At 38.8% G+C, this 26291-nt stretch overlaps 1 protein-coding gene across 4 annotated transcripts in view; it reads right to left on the reverse strand.

Annotated features, from left to right (window-relative positions):
• mtcl2 (microtubule crosslinking factor 2) overlaps window positions 1–26291 on the reverse strand; it is a 77361-nt gene that overhangs the window by 3863 nt on the left and 47207 nt on the right. Inside the window, exons 7-14 of one of the 4 annotated variants that reach the window (XM_069883994.1) lie at window positions 23377–23502; window positions 19215–19445; window positions 18455–18619; window positions 17864–18031; window positions 8215–8466; window positions 4086–4156; window positions 3558–3632; window positions 1357–2806 (exon numbers count right to left, since the gene is read on the reverse strand). In XM_069883994.1, the coding sequence (XP_069740095.1) occupies window positions 1357–2806; window positions 3558–3632; window positions 4086–4156; window positions 8215–8466; window positions 17864–18031; window positions 18455–18619; window positions 19215–19445; window positions 23377–23502 (2538 nt within the window). The remainder of the gene's footprint in view (window positions 1–1356; window positions 2807–3557; window positions 3633–4085; window positions 4157–8214; window positions 8467–17863; window positions 18032–18454; window positions 18620–19214; window positions 19446–23376; window positions 23503–26291) is intronic. The other 3 variants (XM_069883996.1, XM_069883997.1, XM_069883995.1) reach the window with 3 other exon arrangements.

Genomic DNA, 26291 nt, shown 5'->3' on the forward strand with positions numbered 1-26291 from the left:
CACCAGTGCTTTATAGAGCCTCAAAATCACATCCCTACTCTTATATCCTATTCCTCTAGATATGAATGCCAATATACCATTTGCCTTCTTCACCATCAACCCAAGTCCCTTTGCACTTCCGAATTTTCCTCCCATCCAAATAATAGTCTGTCCTTTTATCCAGAATGCATGACCATACATTTTATTATTGTATCTTATTTGCCACTTTTTTGCCCATTCTCCTCATCCATCTCTCTACAGCTTCTCTGTTTCCTTACACCTACCTAGCCCTCCACCTATCATCTGCAAACTTAGCCATAAAGCCACTTATTCCACAATCCAAATCATTAACACACAATGCAAAAAGAAGTGGCCCCACCACTGACCACTGCGGTACACCAGTAGCCAACCAGAATAGGATCCCTTTATTCACACTGATAATGAATATAGAGCAATATAGCACAGGAACAGGTCCTGTGGTCCACCATGTCTGTGTCAAACAAGATGTCAAATTAAACTAATTCTCTTCTGCCTACATGTATCAGCACCCACCCCTACCCCTTTTTGTCCAGAAGTTTAAAAGCTACTGTAATGTCTGCTTCCATTATTCCCCTTCTCACTCTGCAAAACAAAACTTGCCCCACACATTCCCTTTAAATCCTCACTTGAAATGCAGTAAAAACCACCAACTTTATAGAGTCAGGACTTTAGTACCAGACTAACAGATATTCCAGACCATTAGAATGTTATTTATAAATAAAATGCACTAGAGTTGAAGGGGATTACAGGACTATTACATTTTATCATCATTTTCTCATTCAAAAATTGTGAAATAGAAACAAAAATATTCCTGCAGACACCATGGTTGAAGTAAAAACACAATGCTAGAGAAACTCAGCAGGTCAAACCAATGTTTTGGGCTTGTTGAAATGAATAGTCCGTTTTAAAGTAGCATTCAGTTTTTCACTATTTATTAGAACTATTAAAACAAACAAACTATACTTAAAACAATAAAATATTAATACTTTCAAAAGAACAGTCAAAGAATTTATCCGGACCATCTTCATTTTATTCTGGTTCTATCCAGTATAAAGGCAAATTCAAGATAATCTCAAACATGCAAAAACTCTTGGCTTAAAGGCTGTTACTATGGAGGCATACATATGGAATTCGTAACAATATTCTCGCTGCTTGCAACTTACAATTCATTTTAACCCTTACATGAATCTTTATATTTGGTATATAAAGACTGTTTGACCTGCTGAGTTTTTCCAACAATGTGTTTTTATGAAAATGTTCTGTTGACATACTAGTGGTTGGAGAGTAGCTTTAAGAAATAACATTTTAAATGAGACAGAACAATTGATAAGACATTACCTCAAACAGACCAGATGCTGTACAAGCATCTCGTGCATCTGGATCCTTAGCTCCCTGGGGTGGAGTGGGTGTTGGTGGTTTTTGGTCCTCCTTGTTTATTTGCTTTGGAAGCCTTTTGTTAGCTGTACGAGAAACACTTTCTACTTGCGTATGGCCTGATGGAGTGGTCACATCTGTTTTTCTAACACTTTCATCAGATAGTGGAACTTTTATCGGTTTGTCAGCCCCATTTGCTGGACTCTGGGATCTGCCACACACATTCCTAAAAAACTCCTGAACAATCCCATACCTTGATGTGTCCCCCTTTGTTTTTGCTTCATGCTGGCTCGATTTCCATACCGAGTCAACACTTCCAGATGGGTGCTCGACAACGTTAAACAAACTGGAGAGCCCATCATTGATTGAACTAAGCACTGGACTATCCCTGGTTGTTGTGGATCTGGCCCAGGCTGACTCGTTCTGTCCTCGATGAGACATGGCCCATGGACTTCGCTCCCTTGCATGATCTATCTTGGATGAGCTTCTTCGCTGTAGCTTGGGTGAGCCATACTTTGGTGAACAGCAGGGACGTTCGAACTTCGTCGGCACCTTTTCCAAAGATGAAGAAAGTTGTTTGCTACGGGAACTCTGGGTTGGCATCAGCAAGGAGCCTCTTGATGCCCAGGATCGATGAAGACTACTGGAGATTGATCTGGGGGTCTCTGTCTGCAACCCAATGCTAATAGTCCGAGTCGTCTGAGTCCCCACACTGACAACTCCAAGAGTTTGGCTTGCTGTATCGTGAACCTTCCTCTCCAGTGGGTTTGGGCAAATAACATTTCTGACACAGTTGGCTACCTCCTTCATGTCATCACTCATGTTACCTGATATTTGCAGATCGTGCAGGGCAGATGAAAACCCAGGTGCAGCAGGAACGGAACCAGGACACTCTCCATTGCCTTTCTTCAGCAAATCCTTGCACTTAGAGAAGTTATTAAACCACCTGTTGCACACATTCTCTGAGCAGAGATCAGAATTGCCAGTTTCTTTGGGTGTCGCCATGGTGAACAGGAAACCTGGTTCAATCATAATCTTTCCATCATTGTTTTGAACTAGGGAACCATCCATTCTGCGCACAACAGGTGGACTGTAGTAAATCCGAATGCCAGTTCTGTCTGGGGCTGTGTAGCTCCTCTGCATTTGATTTTTGTTGAGTTGCGGATTTACCAGGTTTGCATCCATGGTGAAGTCCCAAGATGAAATTTCAGGAATTTCTGTTTTGGATTGCTTGATTAGCTTGTCCTCGGATTTCTCATACAAGGAATCCCCATCATTAGTTGCGTGTTTCCGATTCTTATTGTTTAGCTCAAGATTTTTTAAGCTCTGTGGCGAGGGACTAGTTGTGGGTGGTAAATATGGAGATGTATCCAACAAACTCTCAAACTCAGACATTGAAGAAACTGACTTGGCCCTGTATAAAATAAAAGAAAGGGTTAAGAAACAAGTTACAGTCCCAACCTACTTTTGAATTGGCAAGGTAAGTTACCAGGGTAATTCAAAGATTTACAACTGAAATACATGTACCACATGCTGTACTGTTCCTGTAAAGAAAATAACAAGGAACCCCATTAACTTCATATCACATGCAAGAGTGGAATTAACATGCCACTAAAGACGGGCTGTAAAAGACAAGGTGTATGCAGAGAATAGCACAATCAGAAGGTAATGCTAATCTCCGGTGGTGATGGAGAAAATAAAGTAGAGGGGAATCTGCTATGGTCCTATCAAATATTAAGGGCTCTTACATCACCTCTATATTCAATACAATTTACACGAAGAGGAATTATTTTTAGTCCTGCAAAAAGTTAAATATTGATGTAACTGAAGACATTAAAACAAGAAATTAATTCTATCGGGAAGATGCCCAGAAAAAAAATCCTCTGGGATAGCCGCAATCTTAAAAAAAAAAATGTTACAATTGGGTCAGTGGATTTCCTTGTAAGAGATCTTAAAGAGAGTGCTTCGCAATTGAACATTTCAAGTCAAAGATTGTCATGCTCCAACGGGAAACTGATCTTGGGGAATAAATAGAGTTGACTTTCAGATCATTCAAGAGGGGAAGTATGATGTACTGTACATGCCAGTGTATAAGATGGTCCTGAACTTTAAAAATGTCACCCAAAGCCAAGGGCCATCTTATACACCAAGTATAAAATCCATACCTGAACAGCGAAGTCTCAGGGCTCTCCATGGAGTCCATCTGCTCAGTCCGACTGCCATCAAATCTGTACAGGCTCCTGTTAAAGGAGTCAATGATGGCTTTTTTTAAAAAAAAATTGCTAATAAAATGTAAAGCTTTACTGGGTAATTTACTTTTAAAATATTGTGAATTACTATACTAAGTGTGCCTAGCAGCATCTCTCCACCGGTCAGCAGTTAGTGCCAGGCGTGGGTTACCCTTATACAGTGAGTATAGCTCAAAATCTACATTTTAGGTGGAAATTCAGGAGTTGTTTTATACACGAGTCATCTTATTCACCAGCATACGTGGTACTTCTGTGGCTATCTGCTTCCTCTCCCGTATTCTGAATCTTTTTTTTCCATGAGGATCAGCTCAATTCAAAGAAATCGTATGTAAAAAGTTAGTTAATTTGGACTATGGTCAATATCAAGCTTGGGAATGAACCAGCCAAAATTTAAGCCATTTAAAAAAAAAATTACAATCTAATATTTTGATCTAAAATATTTACCGTTGTAAATTAGTTCCCTTTGCCTCCACTTCATCACACGTGTCCTTTATGTTGTTTCTGTGTTGCAACATCTGAAAAATATAAAGAAGTCAGAGGAGTTGGATATAATCAAATGGCTACTTGCAGGCTGTGGTGCATCTATTTTAGTTTTTTTCAAAACTGCACAGACGATATCTGAAGATCGCAGATTGTCTGGAAAACCCACCTGATCCCTGAGCTAGCATGACAGTAAAAACCCAAGTATCAATGCCACAAGGTCTCTGCAGGTTGTTGATCTTCCGCTGCATGCATCAATTCTTCTGAGGCAGTCCTCGGGGTCAAGGAGGATTTAAATGTAGCAGTTGTATACAGCAGAGTTGAGTGGATTTCCCTCAAGTGCTGTGTAATTTTCAAATATTGTCTAAATCCGTGCAGAGGAAATTTTCGACCATAGCCTTATTTTTAAGAATCTGATTCATAAAGGAAGGAAGATCCGTGACATGCTGTCTTGTGAACTGCAGGAATTCAGTGAAATCAATTATTTTGGTTGGGAGGAGATGGATTAAGTCCTCTTTAAATCTTAAACAAGTCATTTTTTTTCTCTGTAATTAATAATCTGCAATGAAAGTTAAATTTTTACATATCTCAAGATTCAAAGTGAACCATTAATTGCAGAGTATGATATTTTTTCAATCAAGATAAAATTCTCCAGCACTGCATCTAACATTGTTCCCATCATCATTATTACATTATAACATTGGACACTGATTCAAACCATTTCCATTCTCCAAATAAAAGCTCCATTGGATTTCATAAATGTGCTGGAGAAACTCAGCAGCTCACGGAGAATCTAGAAGAAGTAAAGGGTAACCAATATTTAAGGCCTAAGTCCTCAGGGCTCAAACATTGGTTACCCTTTATTTCCTCCAGATGCTGCGTGACCTGCTGAGTTTTGCCAGCACATTTTGTATTGCACTCACCCTAGCATTTCTCATTTATCACCATTACATTTGATGATTTTGGAAATGGATATTTGTAGAGGACTACGATGGCAAAGCTCAATTCCCTGACAAAAAAAGGACAAGAGATGAGGAAGGGTCAGGAGCCCAATTTTTCTGGTTCCATTTTACAGGAGTTTCCATTTCACTGGAAGAAATATAACAGGATCAGATGTGTCTGTCCAATGTACAGGCTCAATGAATCATAAATTGAAGGTCAGTCTCCCTTTTAACTGCTGACGCTGAGATGGGACCAAGCTCCTGAGGAAACTAAGCAACAGATTAAAAACTCTGCTTTTTGATGGTTGGCTTTTTGATTTTGTCTCCCTGGTGAGCTTTTAAATCCCAGGACTGACTAAATGCCAATTTATGGAGCAACTGAAAGGCTGGGGAGTGGGGGTGGGGGGGGGGGAGGGGGGGTGGGAGGCGGAGCGAGCTGGGGGAAATTATTCCAATAGCCAGGAACAACAGGCTCATCCCTGTTTTCACCTGCGCTGCACTGTATCAATTCACATGTCTTCCTATCAAAATATGACACTTAACATTTCCACATGAAGGTTTTGCTTATGCTGTGGTAAAATGCAATAAGTCTTAATGACATGTACGCTTCCCGTGTGCTCAAATATCTGTTCAGGGAAATTAGAATGGGCAAATAAGGCTGATTTTCTGCACAGATTCAATGACACCGCTCCCGTCAACAACCAACAGCAAGATGAATGAGAGTCACCATGGTTCTTTTTACATTAAATAATTATGAATGAGTCTGCTGCACGTTGTTGAAAGTGGAATGAGATCAGTTCATTTTGTGATGTGCGCTAGGGTTGAGCTTTTAGCTTGATACAAGATGCTGGCTTTGTCATTAGTCTCAGACATGCAAAATCTATCTTATCACGACCTTGCAGTAGGATCTTGCCGAGTGAACAATGCATCTACTGCTGAGGTTAATGTGTAGATCCTCCATATGCTACCAACAATGTTCCTATGCAAGGTATCCAAGGAGAACACCTGGAATTGAACAGCACACTTATATTCTGCTCTCGAGCCATATCTTTTCTTAACCAATGTACAGAATATATCTGTATTTACCTCAACATTATATTAATGAATTTAATGGTATCTTAAAAGTCATTAAGCAACAAGATAATTGTTTAGTATTTCTTGTCTCACGAAAACCAAGAAAATAGAGTTTAGTGATTTAAAACAGTGTAGAGAATGTTAAATGAGATTGTTTATAACATACAGTCTTTGGACTGCATCGCGCTAGAGAGCTTCTTCCTAGGGAGTGATTTTATTGAATTTCATTAATTCTAAGAGACAAAATCTTGTAGACCAGAATTCTTTTCTAGCTTCTGCTACTTTTGTACGATTCACTGTCAGGAGCACAAATTTCCAAAGTTCACCCATAACAGTCGTCTGAATACATCAAAAACTAAATTCAAATCTAAAATCAGAAAATTTGTTGACCCTATCACACAATTTCTGGCCGATCATTACTAAAAATTAGTGAATATTCATTTTTTTACTGTCAAAAGTTAAATTAAGATTCTGGTGATACTTACATAGAGGATTTATGTCTGTAAGGAACATGACAAATTTTGTGGAAACTGGTTGCAATTGAAAAATCAAAATATTTGTCAAATCACTATCCCAACTTGTTTTGCTCACTGGACTGTTTTAAATGGATGTTTTCATATAAATTCTACCTCTACAGCACTAAACAAGTTTCATGATGCATTTGAATGGTGAAAGAAAAAAAAGTGTAGGGAAATTGTTATTTTCCTCAAGAGAATGTAAATAAAGCTAAATATGTTTTGCTTAAGGCATTAATATAAATCATCAACTCAGAGGGAATACTTGTACAACTGAATTACAAATTAAAAAAAAAACTGGACCTTGGAGAAGGACAACGTGGAGGCATTAACCTCAATGGAAGACAAATGCTACTTTCAGTTAAACTTTTGCTGCAGTAGCTTGATGTTACTGTTGGACTGTGACATTGTTCAAATGACTGAGTTCTGATGTCATCAAGCAAAGTTTTGGATTTAATTCCACAATGGCTGATCACCTTCAATTGGACCATACAGGAAGAGAACAGATAAAAAACTTCATTTGAGGCAAAACTTGAGAGATAAGAGAATTCCTGCCTAAAATATTTCTGATTCTTTTAGTCTGTCTCTGAGTGTGCAGTGGTTGGTCACAGCAGGATTCAGTCAGGGGCCTGTCCTAAATGTGTGGTGATTGACTAGCTCCTGATGGTATTTCCCTCAAAAATTCAGATCTTGCAAGTCATGGAGCCAGAGAGCGCAAGCATGGGAACAGGTCCTTTTGGCCAGGAGGTCTATGCCAATCATCAATCACCCATTTATATCAATCCTACATTCATCCTGTTTTATTGTCCTGACATTTTCATTACATAGAGGTGAGTTGAACCAAGTTATTTCTCATACAACTTGAATACTCATGAGCAAAGATCAATTTTGCCCAAGATGCTTTGAAATAACGTGAAGATACAAATAAAAGTTAACCAATGTATCCCCACTTTGTCATTAATCATGTGAAAATAAAGGAACTATTTGAAATCATTTAAATGAGCCCAGAATAACAATTATGATTTATATCCTGGACAAATCGTGGAGATTTGCTGATGTCTGCACTATCAGTGAAGTGGCACCTAATGTGGGGTATAGGACACGCAGATATTTTTCTCTGGTTCCACAGTCAGAAATGCCCCAACTTTGAGGACAGATTGTTCAGCTGATCCTGGCCAATTCCATCATGCTCCATTGTGGCAGAGAAGTGATCAAGATGGTTGTTCAAAAACCTTCCTTGGTGACCCAGATTCCTCTTCTAAACTTTGTGCACTCCTACTGTCCTCAGGTGAATACATCTCAGCTAACAACCTGGCTTCTACAACAAACAGGGACCTTAGCTCGGCAGGAAAAATGGGAAGTTGGAGAAACCTGTCAAAATACAGGGATCTCGATTCTTTCGTGATGTTGATTTCACAGCCAGCAACACCCCCCCCCCCCCCCTCCCCAATCCCATACATTTTGGGAGCTACAGCACTGCAACCTCAGTTTCATTCTGAAAGAGATACTACAGATACCTTGAAGGCAATACATTTTGTATAGATGGAGTTCTTTTGTACTTACCTGATTGATCTTATGTTGCATTTCCTTCAGACGCTGCTCACTGTGGCTCCTTTCATTGTTAAATCGATCCAGTAACTCTAATTTCTCTTGACTCCAGTTCTTTTCACTGATTTGAAGCTGCTGTGTTAGATCCATGACTGCACTGTAGGACTCTGCAAGTAGCTGCTGATGCTCTTCCCTCTCCCATTTCAAGGCAGTCTTCAGGTCACTGGGAGTTTTCTCCGAAGCCAGTTTTCCAGCCCTACCTTCCAGCTGTTTTGGGACAGTTAAATATTCAGTTCCTTATTCTGAATCCCTAACAATTAAGCATTTTTTAAGCCTTGTGTTCCAATTCTTAATAATGCAATGATACGCAAAAGATTTGGTTCATGTAATTTGATTTTTTAAAGAAATGGTGAGTTCCAGAGGCAATTACATAAAAACATTCCTCACTTTACTTTTTATAATTACTTTTGTAATATATTTATCTGTTAATTTTCTAAAATAGAAACATTATCTGGAATGCAGATGATTCCCTCTTGTCTGATTATATCTACATTCCATCAGGAACTGGGGAATTACCTCCAGAACTTCCCGCTAGAAAGCTGGAATCACATTTAACGAGAGACATCGTGACATTGCTATTGCTCCAGTTCTTCCTGCCTTGATTACCCCAATTTAAACAATCTGTCATCTGCATGGCTTTTGTTTGGGTGCTCTGGTTTCCTCCCAGATCCAATAGCTGTGTGGAATGGTAGGTTAATTGGCCACTGTAAATCATGTAGAATCCAGTGGAGAGTTGATGGGAACATGGAGAGAACAAAAAAGCATTAGCGTAAGTGTGCACTTAATGATTAGCAGCGACTTGGGGGGGGGGGGGGGCAAGGAGCTGTAATGACATGATGACAGTCCCAGCTTCTCTGATTAAAAAAAGTCTATTGCAGTATTGGATTTCTGGTTACCGTGCCCCCGAGGAAACCCTGCAGTGCAAGAGTCCCTGTATTTGAAAGAGGGGCCCGTGATAAATGAACTAATTCAATGATCCACTGGCAATGGGATAGCACCTGACTTCAGAATATTACCTTAACTAATGCAAATTTAAAGTAAGGCCAAAATTAATAACTACACAAAAGAGATAATGGAGAATAACTGATATCCACCATCAACATTTTCAGAATGAAACGGAGGTGTCTGCTCATTCACCTGACTGAATCTCTACATGTCTCTGCCACAAATGGGAGGAGAAATGGTTCTTAACCTATGCAGTAAAGCACAGATGCCAGAAGAATTTTCTCCATCAAATGCCACAAACCCAAAATTAACTGAAAAGGAATGCATTGCCATTCCATGTCTCATGCTGCTTTAGTATTTTCTCATTTCTTATCTCAGAGAAGATATCCTCAAGAGACCACATGCTTTGTTCATTTCTCACCATGAACAAGTCTTGGGTGACACATGTTTTCTTCTGACTCAGGCTTTATTACACTAAATATACCCAATGATGTCATCCAAAAAATGAAATAGTTCTGACTCTTAACCCCAAACTCCAGAACGACAACCTAAAGAGCAGACAGACTTGCATTTTCCATGACCTCAGGGCAGCTCAAAATTCTTTTCATGCAATGAAATATATTTGATGTGTGGTCACCATGATTATCTTCTTAGAAGTCCCTCAGGATCGAAAACAGATTTACTTCTCCTCTGTTTTGTGTGCACTGAAAGAACAGATTGTGATCATTCTGTGAGTGGTCTGGTGACACAGACTTCTTTGTGCTCTTAGTGCATAGACTCAAGGTTCTTAAATATCACCCTGAACACTCCTCCTCCATTTCAGTGATCGTGGGTCAGGGATTTCCAAAAGTCAGCGGACAAGGCTTTGAACACATTCTTGATTTTTTTTTTCCTCTAGCCTTCCTTGTAATCTCTTCCCATGACAGAGCTTGGAAAATAACGTTTTAGGAGACATGACAGTTGATTTGCTTATAACAATAACTTACTCATGAAGAAGCGTGGCAATGAGTAGTCAAGTTCATTTTACTGATATATATTGAATTGTGTTCGATACATTGGAGATAACTCCTCAGTGAGACAGGGTTTGTCAAGACCATCAGAAAATTATTATAGTCTCGATTTAAGCTCTCATCTAAAAGATAATAACTTGGACAGGCCATCTTAAATACTGCTTCAGAGTGTTGACTTAGATTTGTGTAATCAGGACTTGAACCTGATGTAGAGGAGCTCTGAATGCAATTGATGACATTGGAGGAGATGCATGTGAATCTTTACTTCACCAAGAAGGGCTCCTCATGATCCTGGAAGGTGGTGAGGGAGGAGGAAAAAGTTCAAGTGTTGCACCTCTTGCAGTTGCTAGGTGCAATACTAGAGATCACGGAGAGGTTGGTAGGGAGGAATGATTGGGCAAGGGAATCATGGAAGGAGCAATCCCTGCAGAAAGAAAGGGATGGGAGGTGATGGTGGGAGTTGGGTGCCCAGTTATACCAGGAGGGAAATAATGGAGGACAATTTGCTGAATGCAGATGCTGGTGAGTTAAAACGGGAGGACCAACAGGAGCCCTAAACTTGTTTTATTTGGATGGAGGGGATAAGAGAGATGGAGAAAATGCGGGAGATGGCTCTATAGATCACAGTAGAAGGGAAGCCTCATGGCTTAAAAAAGGAAGAAATTCAAAATTCCTGGAAATGCAAGGCTTTAACTGGAAGACAGTCGTGGAGAAAGTGGATGGCATCCTCACAGGAGAGTGGGTGGGAGGAGGGATAGTCGAGGCGACTGTGAGAGTCAATGGGTTTGAGGTAAATGTCAATATATAGCTAATTTCCTGAAAGAGAGTTAAGAGGGATCTGGAATGGGGAAAGAAAGGTCAGAAATGGTCCAAGTGCATTTCAGAGCAGGGCAGAGATTTCTGCATAAGTGGAGGAGCAGCTCCAATGCAGTCACTGATGTAATAGAGGAGAGTGGGGTTTAGTGCTTGGTAGGTTCCAAACAATTATTTCTTTACAATAAGAAGGCAGAAACCCATGCGAGTACCCTTTGTTCATTTAATTCAAATTAAAGGTGACACCATGTCAAAAGAGAAATTACTCAGGGTGAGAACAAGTTCTGCCAGGCAGATAAATGTTGGAGGAGGGAAACTGGTAAGAGCTTTGTTTTAGGAGAAATGAAGGACTTTGAAATCTTCCTGATGGAAGATGGGAGGTGTATAGTCACTGGACATCCATGAAGAATATGAGGTGGTAGGACCAGGGAATTGGACATTGTCAAATTGATGAGGCATGTGGGAGATATCTCAGATGTAAATGGGAGGGGACTGGACAAGGAATTGGAGGGGGGTGGGGTGCTGGTTGAAGATGGAGTCAAGATATGAGGAGATAAATTTGATGAGGCAAAAGCAGGAGGAAACAATGCCTGTCAGGACAGTCCTGTTCATGGTATTTCCTCCATCACCCTAACCATTCAAACCCATATTAGTGCAAATTGCCTGCAGTATATTAAGTATATTTTTATTACAACCGTTGTCTACACCAATAGCACTAAGGCAGTAAGTACAAAGGAACATCACCACTTGCAATTTCCCCTCCAAGTGGGTGTGGCTGGGTCTAAACCTTAGAACATCCTTCCCATCAGCATTGTGGGAGTACCTTCACAAGGTTGCAGTGATTCAAAGCAGCAGTTTACCAAGAACAGTTAAGGAATTAGAATAAACACTGGTGTTGCCAGCAATGCCAACATCCCCCACAAAATATCTAAATAATTGCAAAGAGTTTTGACTGAACCTAAGCAGAGAAGAGGCAGTGCCAATAGTGTATAATCTTGCAGCTAATGCAAACCTAATTAAAAAGTCAGTTGTAATATGATCCAAACATATATATTTGCTCTAAAATAACACAAATGCAGTATCACTGAAGCTCAATTAGATACAAAACAAATGGAATTGTTTTCCCATTGATACAGATGTATCTCACTTGGTTGCCAAGTTAGCAGAAAGTGAAATTAGGCCATAACCATAAGACCACAAAACAGAAGAAATAGGCTGTTCAACCCATGGAGTCTGTCCCCCCATTTAATCATAATAATTTTTCCATTGCCCCACTGCCCAGACTTTTCATCATAACCTTTGATGCCCTGGTTAATCAAGAACCTATCAATCTCTGTCTTAAATACATCCAAATGACCTGGCCTCCACAACCGGCTATGGCAACAAATTCCATAGATTTCCTACCCTCTGGTTGAAAAACTTCCTAGTATTTCTGTTCTAAGCAGACGCTCTTTCATCCTGAAGTTGTGCCCTCTTGTTCTCGACTCTCCCACTTTTGGAAACAAGCTTTCTGCATCTACTCTGTCCATGCCTTTGAACATTCAAAATGTTAGCCCCTCATTTTGTTAAATTCCAATGACTACAGGCCACGAGTTGACCAACGCTCCTCAGATGATATCCTTTCATTCCTGAAATCATGCTTCTGAAACTCTTTTGAACCCTCTTCAATGTCACCAGATCTTTTCTTAAATGAGGAGCCCAAAATTGCTCACAATACTCCAAGAGAGATCTCACTAGTGCCTTATAAATCCTCAGTATCACATCCCTCCTCTTATATTCTAATCTGTCTCTTAGGATAGATTTCTCACAATGTTTGCCAGACAATACATGGCGTATAAATTTCCATCTGAATCAGAGCCTTTCCATTCCCAGAAATGAATGCCAACATTGCATTTGCCTTCTTCGCCACCATCTCAACATTTAAGTTTACCTTCAGGCTATCCTGCACAAGGACTCCCAGGTCCCTTTGCCTCTGGCTATTTTTAATTTTCTCCCCATTTAAAAAAAATAGTCTGCCCATTTATTTGTTCTACAATACACTTCACGGCATTATATTTAATTTGCCACTTCTCTGCTTATTCTCCTAATCTGTCTAAGACCATCTGCAGCCTCCATGTTTCCTCCACACTACCTGCTCCTCCACCCACTTTTGTATCATCTGCAAACTTGGCCACAAGTTATTCCATAATCCAAATTATTAACATACAACACAAAAAGAAGTGGCCCCAGTACCGACCCTTGTGGAACACCCCTAGCAACTGGCAGCCTTGTATTCCAACTCTCTACTTCCTGCCAATCAGCCAGTGCTCCACCCACACCGGGATAATTCCTGTTATACCACAGGCTCTTATCATGGCCAGTGACTTGTCAAAGGCCTTCTGAAAATCCAAATACATATCATCCACTACATCTGCCGTATCCAGCCTGCTTGTCACTTCCTTAAATAATTCCAATAGTTAGTCAACCAATACTTTCCCTTCTCCTTCTGATAATTGTATTTTACCTTCAGTGCTATTACAATGTGGATTCCGAGGCCAGATTCTGGTGTCATCCATCACTGACATGAATGGGACTCATTACTAGTTTGAACCAAATGGGATGGGTGCTGCAACTGTGGGAAGATCTTCAGATTATTAAACGTTTCTGCTCGTCTACTCAGTGAAACACGATACAATGATCTGAACTTGCTGTATTTGTACAGTATGGAAAATCTATACACTGCAGAAAGATACGTATTGCTTATCTATGTGTAAATCCCCTTTTAATTGTACAGACAGTGGTGATTTGTGCAGTCATTATCATGTTACCACTATAGCAATTCATTCTGGGTTTAATAAATTCGGAGAGTTTAGGAATGAAGGGCTTTTATTTTCTCTTTCCTTGCTCTTTTAATTTAAATGTTTCTCTTCCAGATGTGACAGTGAATGCATCTGTTCTACTTTCCTTCTGAATTCTTGTTCTGTTAATTTCACAGTCTTTCAATGGGATTAATAAAGAAATGACTTAGTTACTTGATCTGTTCATTCTGGTGCCAGATTCTGTCGTGTTTGCTCTGTTGTGCTGTTAGCAGTTTGTACAGAAGATTGCCACACAAAGAAAAACTACAAGTTAAAACTGCAGGGTTAAGACTAGGTAACCTGTAAGTGCTATTAGATGCCCTGCAGCACTCCATGCAGTGGAAAGCAGTGGATTATTAGTTAGTGCTTCCAGCACAGATGTTTGCTGAATGGACACTGCTAATGGAAAGAGAAGCAGAGGCAAATTCTGATCATGTACAACTATTTTTTTTTTCTTTTTTATAAATTTCTACCCAACTTCTGGCTGAAAATTCCCAAATAGATTGCATTTCTGCAAAAAAAAAATCTGTCTCTTAGGATAGATTTCTCACAATGTTTGCCAGACAATACATAGCGTATAAATTTCCATCTGAATCAGAGCCTTTCCATTCCCAGAACTGCCCTTGCATGCAGCTGTGCTTTTGGGTCAGCTGAATGAAGGAAGCTGTGATCTTGTGAACTAAACCATCATAATAATATGGTTTAGATGCACCAGTCAACATTCTGTAAATCAGTGCAGCTATTAGTAGGAAAATGAATGAGGGAGATGATTCCATGGGCAGTAATTCCAGAAAAAAAACCATCATTTCACTTAATAGTTTCAATAGATAGAGAATTCGCTCCATGATTAGAGATTTATTTCCATTTTGAAATCTCAAGATTCAAACAACTATTATTTGGAATCATATCTGCAGGTACTGTGGAGCATTATTCCCAAGTTTTCAATTTAAACTTGCATTAAAATCACAGCATTTCATAACCATGACATTATTAGCACAGGGATCTCTGGGTTAAGAATGAAATGACTTACGAAAATCTGACTTTATGCAAATTATCCCATGTTTTTGACGCATTTTCAAGATGATAATGCTTCATGTTTTTCATTAATGACTGGATATGTATATATTCCATTAGCTTAATTATGGGTAGTATTGGGGTGATTATTCAATGAGATGAAAGAATTAAGGCAAGTTTATGTGAAGCTGATAGATGACAGGAGAAAACAGAAAAAAGATAGCCCTCAGGAACAGTTCTGTAACTGGGGGTCTTCTTGTATCATTAATCTGGCATTATTTCAATTCTCCTCTCATTTTTGTGTTGGTTGCATTCAGCTTCAGTAAAATTATGATGATCTGAGAAAAGTGGGACAAGATTTCACTTTTATAACTGTAAAATAACTTGCCTTTAACAAAATTAGAAAATCATTTTACTGCCTCAAAAATACCTGAATAACGTGAATTTGCTACAATTCAATGGTAGACATAAACTAAACACCTTCTTTGTAATGTGAATAAATATTAATTATTCCTAATTAATCTATCTTGGACTGTAAACTAATTATAAGTTTGGAGATAGATTTTTTAAATTCCTTTTTTCCTCTCTGAATCTATTACTATATTTCCTTATCTTTATTTCTCATCCCAAATTTGACTTGTCATTGAATTCAACCATTCTAATCGAAACCGCCGGTGCAGCTTTTGGTAGTTTATTTCACCATCCTTTAACCTGACTGCCCAAGGACATGCACTGTCCACTAAAATTGCAGCCTACCCCAACACTCAGTATTGGCTTGTGCTTTCAACCAACTGCCGAGCAAAAATTTAAACATTTCTAAATCTCTAACAATAAATCTAATTGAAGGTAGCATAGCAAAGTCATTGAATCAGTATTATGCCATTCTTATATTGCACTGATTATATTTGCGTTCTAAAAGAGTCGTATTACTGTCAATTATTATCGATTTAACATTACGATGTGGTTGTTCGTTAAATATTCATCAACTTCCTAAAAATACATTAATATTCATTTGGATTAATTTAGCATTATTTAATTACACAGATCTTTTAATGCTCAGATTTATATATTTTCCCTACATTCTAAAGTGTCCTCAAGCAGGAATTCCTTGCTCTGAAGTACTTTGGAATGCTCTCTGCATATGATGAATCACATTGCAGATTCAGAAATTCCTTCCAGAAATAACCGCTGGCAACGCTCCTGAACAGCATTTAATAGCACAAGGCCACATTTGTTTGTTTGCTATTTTAACACTGGTGTCATCTGTACATTTAAGAATGATTAAAGTCAGTGCTGACCTAGAGAAAAGTAGAATGTTGTATAAGTGTATTATATATTCATCCACTAAAATCACCAAGTGATTTCTAACTAGAGATATCTGTCGAGAGTCAGCAAATGATGAATTTAAATGCACACTTCAAAAATCTGAAACACTGATTCAGAGTTGAACTATAACCCTAAAATATACAATTAGAGAACAAAAATAAGGTGTGTTCTTTGTCTTATTGAAGTAATAATTTTGAGGACACCTGTTTGAATCCAACCACCCTTGTGAAAGAGTGGCCAAGTAATGCTTGCTTTGAAAATAAAAAGGAAAAAAATGATGGATAGCAAATAGGAGATATTTTTAAAAAGATGCCTTGCAGCTCATTTATCAAAGTGGAAACAACTGCTTTGAGCAAAACAGCATGTCCTATCCACTGAGAATAATGCTTCTTGCACGTTCATTGTCTGGAAAAAGAGCAAATCAGATCCTTGTGCAGGTTGCACTTTGGGATTAAGAAATGATGTAAGTGAGAATTACACCCAATTTTATGATCAACCAGCATTTTCATATAAAAGAGTCAAATAAATACAAATCGCTTCCCTGTGACTAGAGATTTATTTCTGCTCTGAAACCTCGAGATTCAAACATTATTTGTAATCCTATCTGCCAGTACTTTGGAGTATTATTCCCAAATTTGAGTTCAGTCTCTTTTCCAATTATAATTAAAATTGGTCAAGTGTAAAGTACTAAATGGGAACATCCAGAGGGTAATTTTCTAAGATCAAGATAAAGGCAGACAGGCTAATCTACTGGCTGTGCACACAACATTATCCAACTCTTACACAGCACGTTTTCCATTTTTACTCTGTTACGAGGCTCAAAGAGTATCACATTGATCATTAACAATGTAGTGACCCTGGACATCGACCAGACATCTTTGGCACACAACTGATAATTTGGTATCATAAATAAAGCTGTCAATGCCATCATTTGGACAACTTCTTTCAACGTGGACAATCTAAGTAGCTCTTTAAGGATATAAAGAGCTAAAAATGTCCTGGACTTGAAGAACTCCAGAAGTGGCTTAGAAATTTGGCTGATGTACTCCAACTGCACAGTGTCATCCCCCCCTCAGTTCTTCCGGAAAGAACCCGTCACACAGTTGTCATTTTAACACACATTGCTGCATGAAATGCAGTCTTAACCATAAAAGCATGTGAAAGAATCAGTTACATTTCATCTGTCTCAATTCAGATCCATGTGAGTAATTATAAGGTGATTAAATTTGGAAAAGTTTTTGTTGAATAACATCATGAGACCATGAACCTCCAAAGTGCATAGGATCAAAGTGCATGTATTATGGTTGTTTTCAAGCTGATCAAGTCTCTTCTTCCCATCCCAACTCATGAATTAAAGACTCCTTTCTCACAACTATCAATTGCAAACATACTTGACATTCAGAATTGTATTTCTGATTGAACTTTTGCTCAATCAGGAAAGACACTTGATCTTTCCCATTATGCTGATTTCCTGTTCTAGCCTTATTCACGATGCATGGATTTAAATTAAATGCAAGTACAAATGTTCCCTAATGTTATTTGCATAACATAAAAATAGAATGGAGGCATTTTGAGTCTGTTGAAATTGAGTTCAAGCAATGATTGTGTTTGCTCCCAAAACAACAAGTTTCTGGAAGTGTGTTCTCAATTTCTGCTTACCTGTGCAAAACGACTTTTGAGTTCCACCTTTTCTATTTCCCAGGCTGATTTGGCATTTGCAAATTGTAGCTGAAGCTCATTTGTTCTCCTCCTTTCCTCTTTTAATTCTGTGCACAGGTCCTTTAAAATCAGTTTAATGTCTCCGACAACTCTATTGTATTCATTTGACTGAAAAATACAAAGCATTATTCCTAGTAAATAAATTAAACATCCTTGCTGTTATGTACATCTTCCTTGGAGCAAACAATGCTCTACAAGGCAAACTCACTTGAATTTAGAATTGAATGAATCCTGTATTTAATAGAAAGAATATTATTATAGCACCAGTGACCTGGGTACAATCTGGCGCTGTCCTTAAGGAATTTGAAAGATCTCCGCGTCAGCGTGGGTTTCCTCTGCGTGCTGCGGTTTCCTCCCACCCTCCGAAAACATATGGGGGTTTGTAGGTTAATTGGTGTATTGTTGGGCCACAGGGCCTGTTATCACGCTGCGAGTCTAAATTTAAAATTTAATTGAAGCTTTAGCACATAAATTTGGTTATAATGTGCTTTATAGCAAAAATAAAATTGTTTTGTGATCATTGACTCTTACCTGCTTTGGACGTAATGCAAGGACAGATTTTTCCATTGGAAGAGTCAAAGCTTCCTCCAAAGTTTTCTGAGATTGATCATCTGTTATCACGGTCTTATTGTCCACTTGGCGAGGGGACAGTTCCTCTTCTTCAATAAGCAAATATAAATCTTTCACGCTGTTAACCTGCCAAACACATTGAAGCACAGTGATTGGTCAACGGAAGGGCAACAAAGCACATGAATCACACAGCAGAATGCACTGACACATTGACAATGGCAGTTAATCCTCCACTATAGCTAACAACTAAACTAACAACTTTAAAATGAATGGAGCATATAACTGAAAAAGTGGACAACAGTCTGACTTTCTGCTCGTTAGTGGGAAAATTCTCTTCTCAAAATTAATCATGAATTTTAATTAACCAAATTATTAACCCATTTTGATTAGAAATCTGTTCTTTATGCACTCAGGATTTTTGATGTGTTTTTTTTTCTGTGAGAAAGGTTCCCTGATGGGAACACAGTTTCTTTGACTTCTTTTTGTTTGTTCCATTTGCTACCTACGGACTATGAACTCAAAACGTCATTCCAGTAATTCACTAAGGTTTAATTTGTGCATCCATCCCCCTGAAAATTGGATGAATTCACTAAAATAACTGTATATGGTTATAGAGTTAAATTTGTGTTAACTGCATGCATTTTACAGGATGAATACTGCACTGTTCCTTTGAGATTTTGGAAAAGATTATTAGTCGTTTTTATGATTTCAAATAATGCACCTCTAGCAAATCATCCCCATCATTATCCATGTTCTTGCCACACTTCCAGTGTTTCAGGAACCATTTCAGCTTCATGTACAGCAAGAAGAGGTTTTGCTTGAATTGATCAGCTTCCTTTACAAACAAATTTTTCTCCTGGCTCCAGAATTTTTGCTCAAGTTTAGTCTGTAAATTCAGGCTTTGCAGCTCAAAATCTCTTCGCACGAGTACTTTTTGTTGCTCCTCCTTAAGCTGTGGAAGGAATCAGTGAAAAAAATGCTATAATCAGATCAATTGTGAAAGAAACGTTCAAGGTGTTTCCTAACAGTAATTCATTGTTTTGCCATGGTTGCTGTGATCCAAATATCTCACTGAAGTTCAAAAAGAAACAAAAATCATATTTATCTTGCCCATTCCACATTTTGGATCTGCATCGAACAGAGATCAGCCCACATCTCTTTCTTGGAAAGAAAAAGTATGGACTGAATGGTTTTCCTTATGTTGTAAATTTCAATGATTCCATACTGTTGAATTCGACAGTCTTGAGCTGTGAAGTTCTTTCATTCATGGGACGCGCACTTTTATTGTCCATCCTTAATCAACGAGGTTGCTGGACTGTTTCAGAGGTCAGCTGAAAGTCAACCGCATTGCTGACATTCAAGTACGTCAGGTTGAGAAGGATCAACTTTTTTTCCTCCCAAAGAAAATGTATAAATTTTCCAGAACCATTGCCTAAATCGGGCTCAAAGAATTTCCATCCAGCACACAATATATTTGACCCACTACCATCAAGGAGGAGGTACAGGAGCATCAAAATCAGATCTCCCAGGCTGGAAAATTGCTTCTTTCCGCAGGCTGTGAGATTGATGAACCTGCAACTGAGTGAATCATCCCAAAATATTTGTATATATTTACTTCAAATTATCTTTATGTATGTGATTATTATGTGTGAATGTGCATGCACCGTGGTCTGGAGGAACAGTTTTTTGTTGCGAGGTCAGGAGATAATTAACTTGAACTTGGAAAAAAAAGCAGTAATCTGCAGCTATGAATATTGACACCACCTTTTAAATTCTTTCAGCTTCATCCATTTGAATTTAAACACTCAAGCAGCCAGGTTGGGGGCTTTCAACCCATTCCGTAACCTAACCACAATGCCACTGTGCTCTATGAATCCAAATATAACATAAACCGGAATGGGCCGACGAGCCTGCCTCGTCATTCAAGATATTAATTCCTGATTTGCCCAGGCCTCAGTTCCTCTTCTGTGCCAGTTTCCCTTAGAAATTGGGACCTCATTTCTCTGATCTTTCAAAAATGTCCCTACATTCTCTCTGAATACAACCCTCTGGGGAAGGAATTCCAAAGACCCACAAAAGAAACCCCTATGCATGCGTTTTAAATGATGCCCCCTTCATTTTGTTACGCAACCTTGAGTGAGACTCACCTACTTGTCTTATCTTGTCATGCTCATTTAGGATCTTGTACGTTTCAATAAGATGACCTCCCACTTTTCTAGACTCCAAATCAATAGAGACCCAACTTTAGCTGCTCATAACAGAGTAGCAAAGCTCTGCCAAAGGCCCCTGTAACTGTAGAATAGTTAGAATGTGAGCAAAAGATGCCTACATTAATGAAATGGTTCCTGAGATTCTGGCAATGTGGGAAGATGGAGGACAGTGATGTGGGTGACTTATTAGAGGTACATTATTTCAAAACATAATATTATTCATATAAATCTCCTTAGAGATTTGACTGCATAAGACTGGCAAACTAATGAATAAAATATTTTAATAGCTTTTTAAATCCCTCATCCATTCTTTTTAAGTGGACTATTATGAAGCAATGTAAAGCTGTGGGACTATGCAGGAGTCCATCTGTAAAGCATTCAGGAGCGAGCCCAGCCTTACTGTATTCAGGAATAGCACTTTAACTGTGATTCGAACAGAAATTAAATTTTCAGAAATCAGGTGCTATATTTTCCTCCAGAACTGGGTTCTGAGGAGAGGTTTGTAACCTGGCATCTCAGGTCTGTTCTCTGCAATAGCTGCTGTGTGACATGAATATTTTTATTGTACATTTCCAACAACTGTAATATTTTGATCTTAGTAAAACTCGGATCATTTGATGAGCGTTTTGCAGAATACTGAATGGAACAGAAACTAGATGAGGTATTAAGTAAGACATGTTGAAAGGGAAAAGGAGCATGGATATGCTTTCAGTGGTCTATCTAGGGAATATAGCACCTATGGCAAGCACTGAAATTGCGCCTCTCCCCAGTAAAACTTACTTTTACCCTTCACCCCTGCCATGCCATCCACTTTGCCTTCCCTGCCTGTTCTTGCTGCTGTATAACCCTAAAATAGTCATAACCAACATTGCATTGGATATATTGAGATTTTGGAAAATAATCTACACCTTCAAAAACGCATTTCATTTAAAAAAAAGTCTGCCTACTTCAAAGGCCAGCATTCGCTGAATGAAAGCAGTGAGTGGCATTCCCCAGGCCAGAGCAGGCATAGTTAAAGGTGTTGCGTGACTGTTAGTGTCCCCATGGGCACCCTCTTTTACCTATGGTGAACAGGTGACTCTCGGCACCGAGCATCCAGTGGGAGATACGCAGGAAGGTGCTGAAGCCCCACTCAAACTCATCCTTCATAGCACATCCTCCTCAGCCCTGGCTCCAACAGGGGACAGGGGAGCATTTGGAGTCGGGCGTCGGGAGCTCCAAGGGAGGACGAGGGAAGGGTTCAGAGTTTGGTGCTGAGCTCCCAACACTGAACCTTCTCCTCGACGGTTATAGTAAAAGTACTAACGCCAATTATTCTCTTGCTGATCTGAAAAGTTTGAAATAAATCAAACAAAGGTATTGGTTGAAACAGGCTTGGGGCAGGGTGAGGGGGTGAATAATTTCCAGGCAAGTGGTGCCCAGAGCACGAGCCCTGGCTTCCATACCCTAGATATGCCTATGTACACTTTTATCTGGTGTTTGGAACAGATCTGTGGACAAGCCACTGGAAACAAGAAACATACTCAACAGCAACTTGATTTGATGGACAGAATACATTTCTCAGTAAAGATGAGTCAAATGACATTACTTTTCAATATGATTTTTAGTCCAGAATAATCTCTTTTCATCTTACGAGGTCAAGCTTTCCTACACTACAGCCCAGTTTCCCTTCCTAAACAATATGCTTACTGTCAACAGATCTGAACTGATGCAAACATCTCCTGACTGCTCCCGGATTTTGCTTCCAACAGAAGGATTCTCCACATTCCCTTACTGGCCATCTGTGTCTCAGGCTCCATTTGCTGGAAAATGCTACTGACATCAGGGCTCTGTAACGTTCCTGACTTCATTTTCTGAAGAAGACGAAACAGTGGCTTTCATTGTCTTAACCAAACTTTAACCCTTGCTTTTATAGCAACAAGGTTCTACCAGCCCATGGTGTATAAAAATGAATGAATCCTGGAGAAATGACGGTATTTCCTCTAACCATCATTCTTTAGCTTCCCTCAGGTGGAAGAGAAAGGGACTAAAACAGACAGATAGAGCACACAATGACAGAGGGACTAAAACAGACAGAAAGAGCTCACATTGGCAGACCGCAGAAATCCAAATAGGAAAATATATATCTCAAATAGGAAATAGCAGGTACAGTAAAACCCCTGGTAACTGGTACCGATGGGAACTGGTGGATGCAGAATAAGTGAATTTTCAGGTTGCTAGAGATTGCGTATTGCTTGACTGGTGAACTAACGGTGAGGCGCACCAATTTTAAACATTTGTATTTTTTATCTATTTATTTTCTGCAATTTATTTTGCTGGTTGCTTGAATTTCCAGATAACATGGGTTTTACTGTAATTGGACTTTCCACTTGTATCATGTCTATTTCGTACAGTGGTTGACATAAAGTTTCTCATGTGCTTGGATTAGGGAAAAAAAAGGAAAGCACTCAGTTTGTGGATTTGCTCATTGAATTGCTGACATTTCAATGATTTAGAACGGCTATGACAATTTCTACGTATTTCCAGGTGCGGGAATTAATTCAAATGAATGACCCAACTCCTTTGGAATTTGAAATGTTGTAATTAAAAAAAATTTCTTCACTGTCTGTAACATATTTAACTTTACAAACCAAAATTTCCATCATTTGCAGTTTAACGTTTTCTGAAACTGACCTGTGACATTTTCTGCTGAAACCTTTCTATGTCCTCATTCCGAAGCTCCCTTTCCTGAACAAGCTGTTCCTGCAGTCCTCGGATAGTTTCCTTAGCTTCAGATAAATCAAGCTGCAGCTCCTTGACCTGGATATATAAGAAATTGAGGAAGTGAGAGGAGGACTACCCAGGATTTGTTTTTAAAAGATGGTTCTTGATCTCACATTGCCACTTCACTGTCATAGCGACTGCATTTGAAATTCTGGGATGATGAAAATTAATTTTGTTGCTTCTGCTGAGGGTGCCATCATTAGTATAATAGCTTGTGCAATGCTGTTACACGGGACCAGTGACTCGGGTTTCAATCTGGCACCGTCTATAATAAGTTTGTATGTTCACCCGGTGCTCTGGTTTCCTCCCATGTTCCAAAGTCACACAGGATTCGAAGGTTAATTGTTCAGATGGATGAATTTAGGCAACGTGAGTTGGAGGGGCTTGTTACTGTGCTGGACTTCTACATTAAAATAATGACCAGCTGAAAACCAAGGCTCATGCGGATGTAAAATTTGGAATGTGAACATTCAGTGTGATGCAGAAGAATGAAAAGCAAAATACATGCAAACAATTCTCTGCAAAAGATCATAGAAATTGCACTTGCATTGCTTTGAGTGACGTAGGGGTCAACAGCAATGTTAGAAACCAAAACCAGCCAGGTCATTGGGGTGACAAGGTTGAATGCGTGGTGAGAACCTTATCTACCAGCTGTACACAAACGAAATCAACAAACAGTGCATTGTTGCAAGCTGCTGGATGGTATTTGAAATGAAAACTTCTTTTCTCCGAAGCTTTCAATGGAAAAAGATGATATTGAAATCAGCATCTCTGTTCTAATAGAGAGCAGTAATTTTGAACTGCATTAAAAATCTTAACAAATCTTGGAAAAATGTGGGTTACTCTTTAAATTTTTACCTGGTCTGTTTGAATTCCTACAGATATTAAGCCATTTTAACCAAAATCTGTGTTTTGGCATCAACATTCAAAACCATGAGAATATGCATAAATTTATTTAAAAAAAATAAATGATACAATTAAAACTAATGAAAATGGAACACCAGAATAAAGAAAGCTGTAATTGGCTGGTAAGCATCATCACTCATACCAGTTGGGAACACTCATGTGGTACGTGGTGTGACAGGTTCAACTTTCTTTCCTGATTGAACCACATTCCAGATGGGACAAAATAGTCATGATTTTTATTTGCAATTCTCAAAAATTAAATTACAATCAGATTTAAAGTGCGATTTTCCAGCGTTTCTTTTGTAAAAGTGGTCTGCAATGGCTAAACAAAAAATCTTCATTCGTAAGAAATACTGGTGCATTTTGTGCTGCAATTTCACTTTGAATTTTTGCTTCAAGTGTTCATCTTTATGCAGTTTTTGCTTTAGGGAAGAATTCACAAGGAGCTAATCTTTTATTTCACTCATTTTTTGGAACTGCTATTCTGTGGTAATAATTCAAACCTTTATCCTTTCCTTTCCTGATACCATCTGTTAGTGGAGCGAAATGAGGATTTGAGGACAGATGAGAACAGGTCTGATTACACCAGAAGTGCAATTCAATACTCCCAGTCATCCAGTTGCAACATAGTTTGCATCTTGACAGTATCAAGAACAAAATATCGACTTGGTGCATTGGGGTATGTGTTGTTTACATATGAAGTGAAGCAACCTGCCAAGTTTACGGTCACGTTATCTTTTATCTTATAGAAAAACACTAGAACAGATATATTGTGGAAACTCCATAATACTCAAATTACTTCCAACTGGTGTCTGCCATGATTCCTTCATTACACTGGACAACAAATTTTTCAAAAAGTTTGCTTCTGATAAATAAATTGGGGATTATGATAGACAACTTCAAGCTGAACACAAAGATAATTTCAGATTCTCTGTATCAGATACAAAGCTGGGGAAACGTTAAATTAACTTTTATTGAATTCAGCATGTTTAGTTGCATAATGATACCCAAACATTATGTTCGTTCGACTGACCCAAAAATATTTTGCCACTGATTTATGTCTGTACTCAGCATCTGATGCCTATCATGTCAGTGTCCAACAAATAGTCGGCAGCATTGATAGATTCCAGTTGCCACGATACCACTTTTCCATGGTCGCAATGTCCTGGTGAAACTTTTCAACCTGTTCGAGATTGACTGCACCAAGATCAGCAGGGAAGACGTCCAAGTGCAAATGCAGAAAATGAATTTTCAATGACACGTTGCACTTCATGCTTTTTTAGTCTTGAAGCGTGTTTTCAATCAGCTGGATGTAATTTGGTGTTCTGTATACATGAGCTGGTTTTATAATTCTCTGCATTTTTCCTGACTCAGCACGCCCAGGCCTAAGACAACATTTGCATAACACCTACACTGGGTGCATGCACAGGAATGTTTGGACTGACCAAAACAGCTTGTTTTGTGGGCAATATACTAGTAGACATGAAATCACAAAAATAGGTTGTATCTTATATTAAAAAAAGTATGTGATACAAAAAGTTTAAGGTGATTTTTGTGATCAGCTGCCCAAAATCCATGAAAAGTGTTCAGGAAGCAAAATCTTTGTTGTTGAGTGTTACTTATGCTAATATCTACAGTTCACAATCTTTTACCACCTATCACAGGAATGGGTTCTGGAGAAAGCTCGTCATTATCATCCCCTACAAAATTAGGGATAGACATCAAATCTGCTCAAGACAATTATCTTTCAGTTCATTCCAAGCCATCAGCCAATTAATGGTGCAAAATGTTTATAACAAATAACAAAATATGTTGCTGCCCTTGTGGAAAAGTAGCATCAACATGAAAGGGAATTTGCCAAAATGCTTGTATGACAGATCACATCCACTTGGTTAGACAGTGTCTCAATGATTCATGGA

This window comes from Narcine bancroftii, chromosome 6 (assembly GCF_036971445.1).
Source record: "Narcine bancroftii isolate sNarBan1 chromosome 6, sNarBan1.hap1, whole genome shotgun sequence".
NCBI lineage: Eukaryota > Metazoa > Chordata > Chondrichthyes > Torpediniformes > Narcinidae > Narcine > Narcine bancroftii.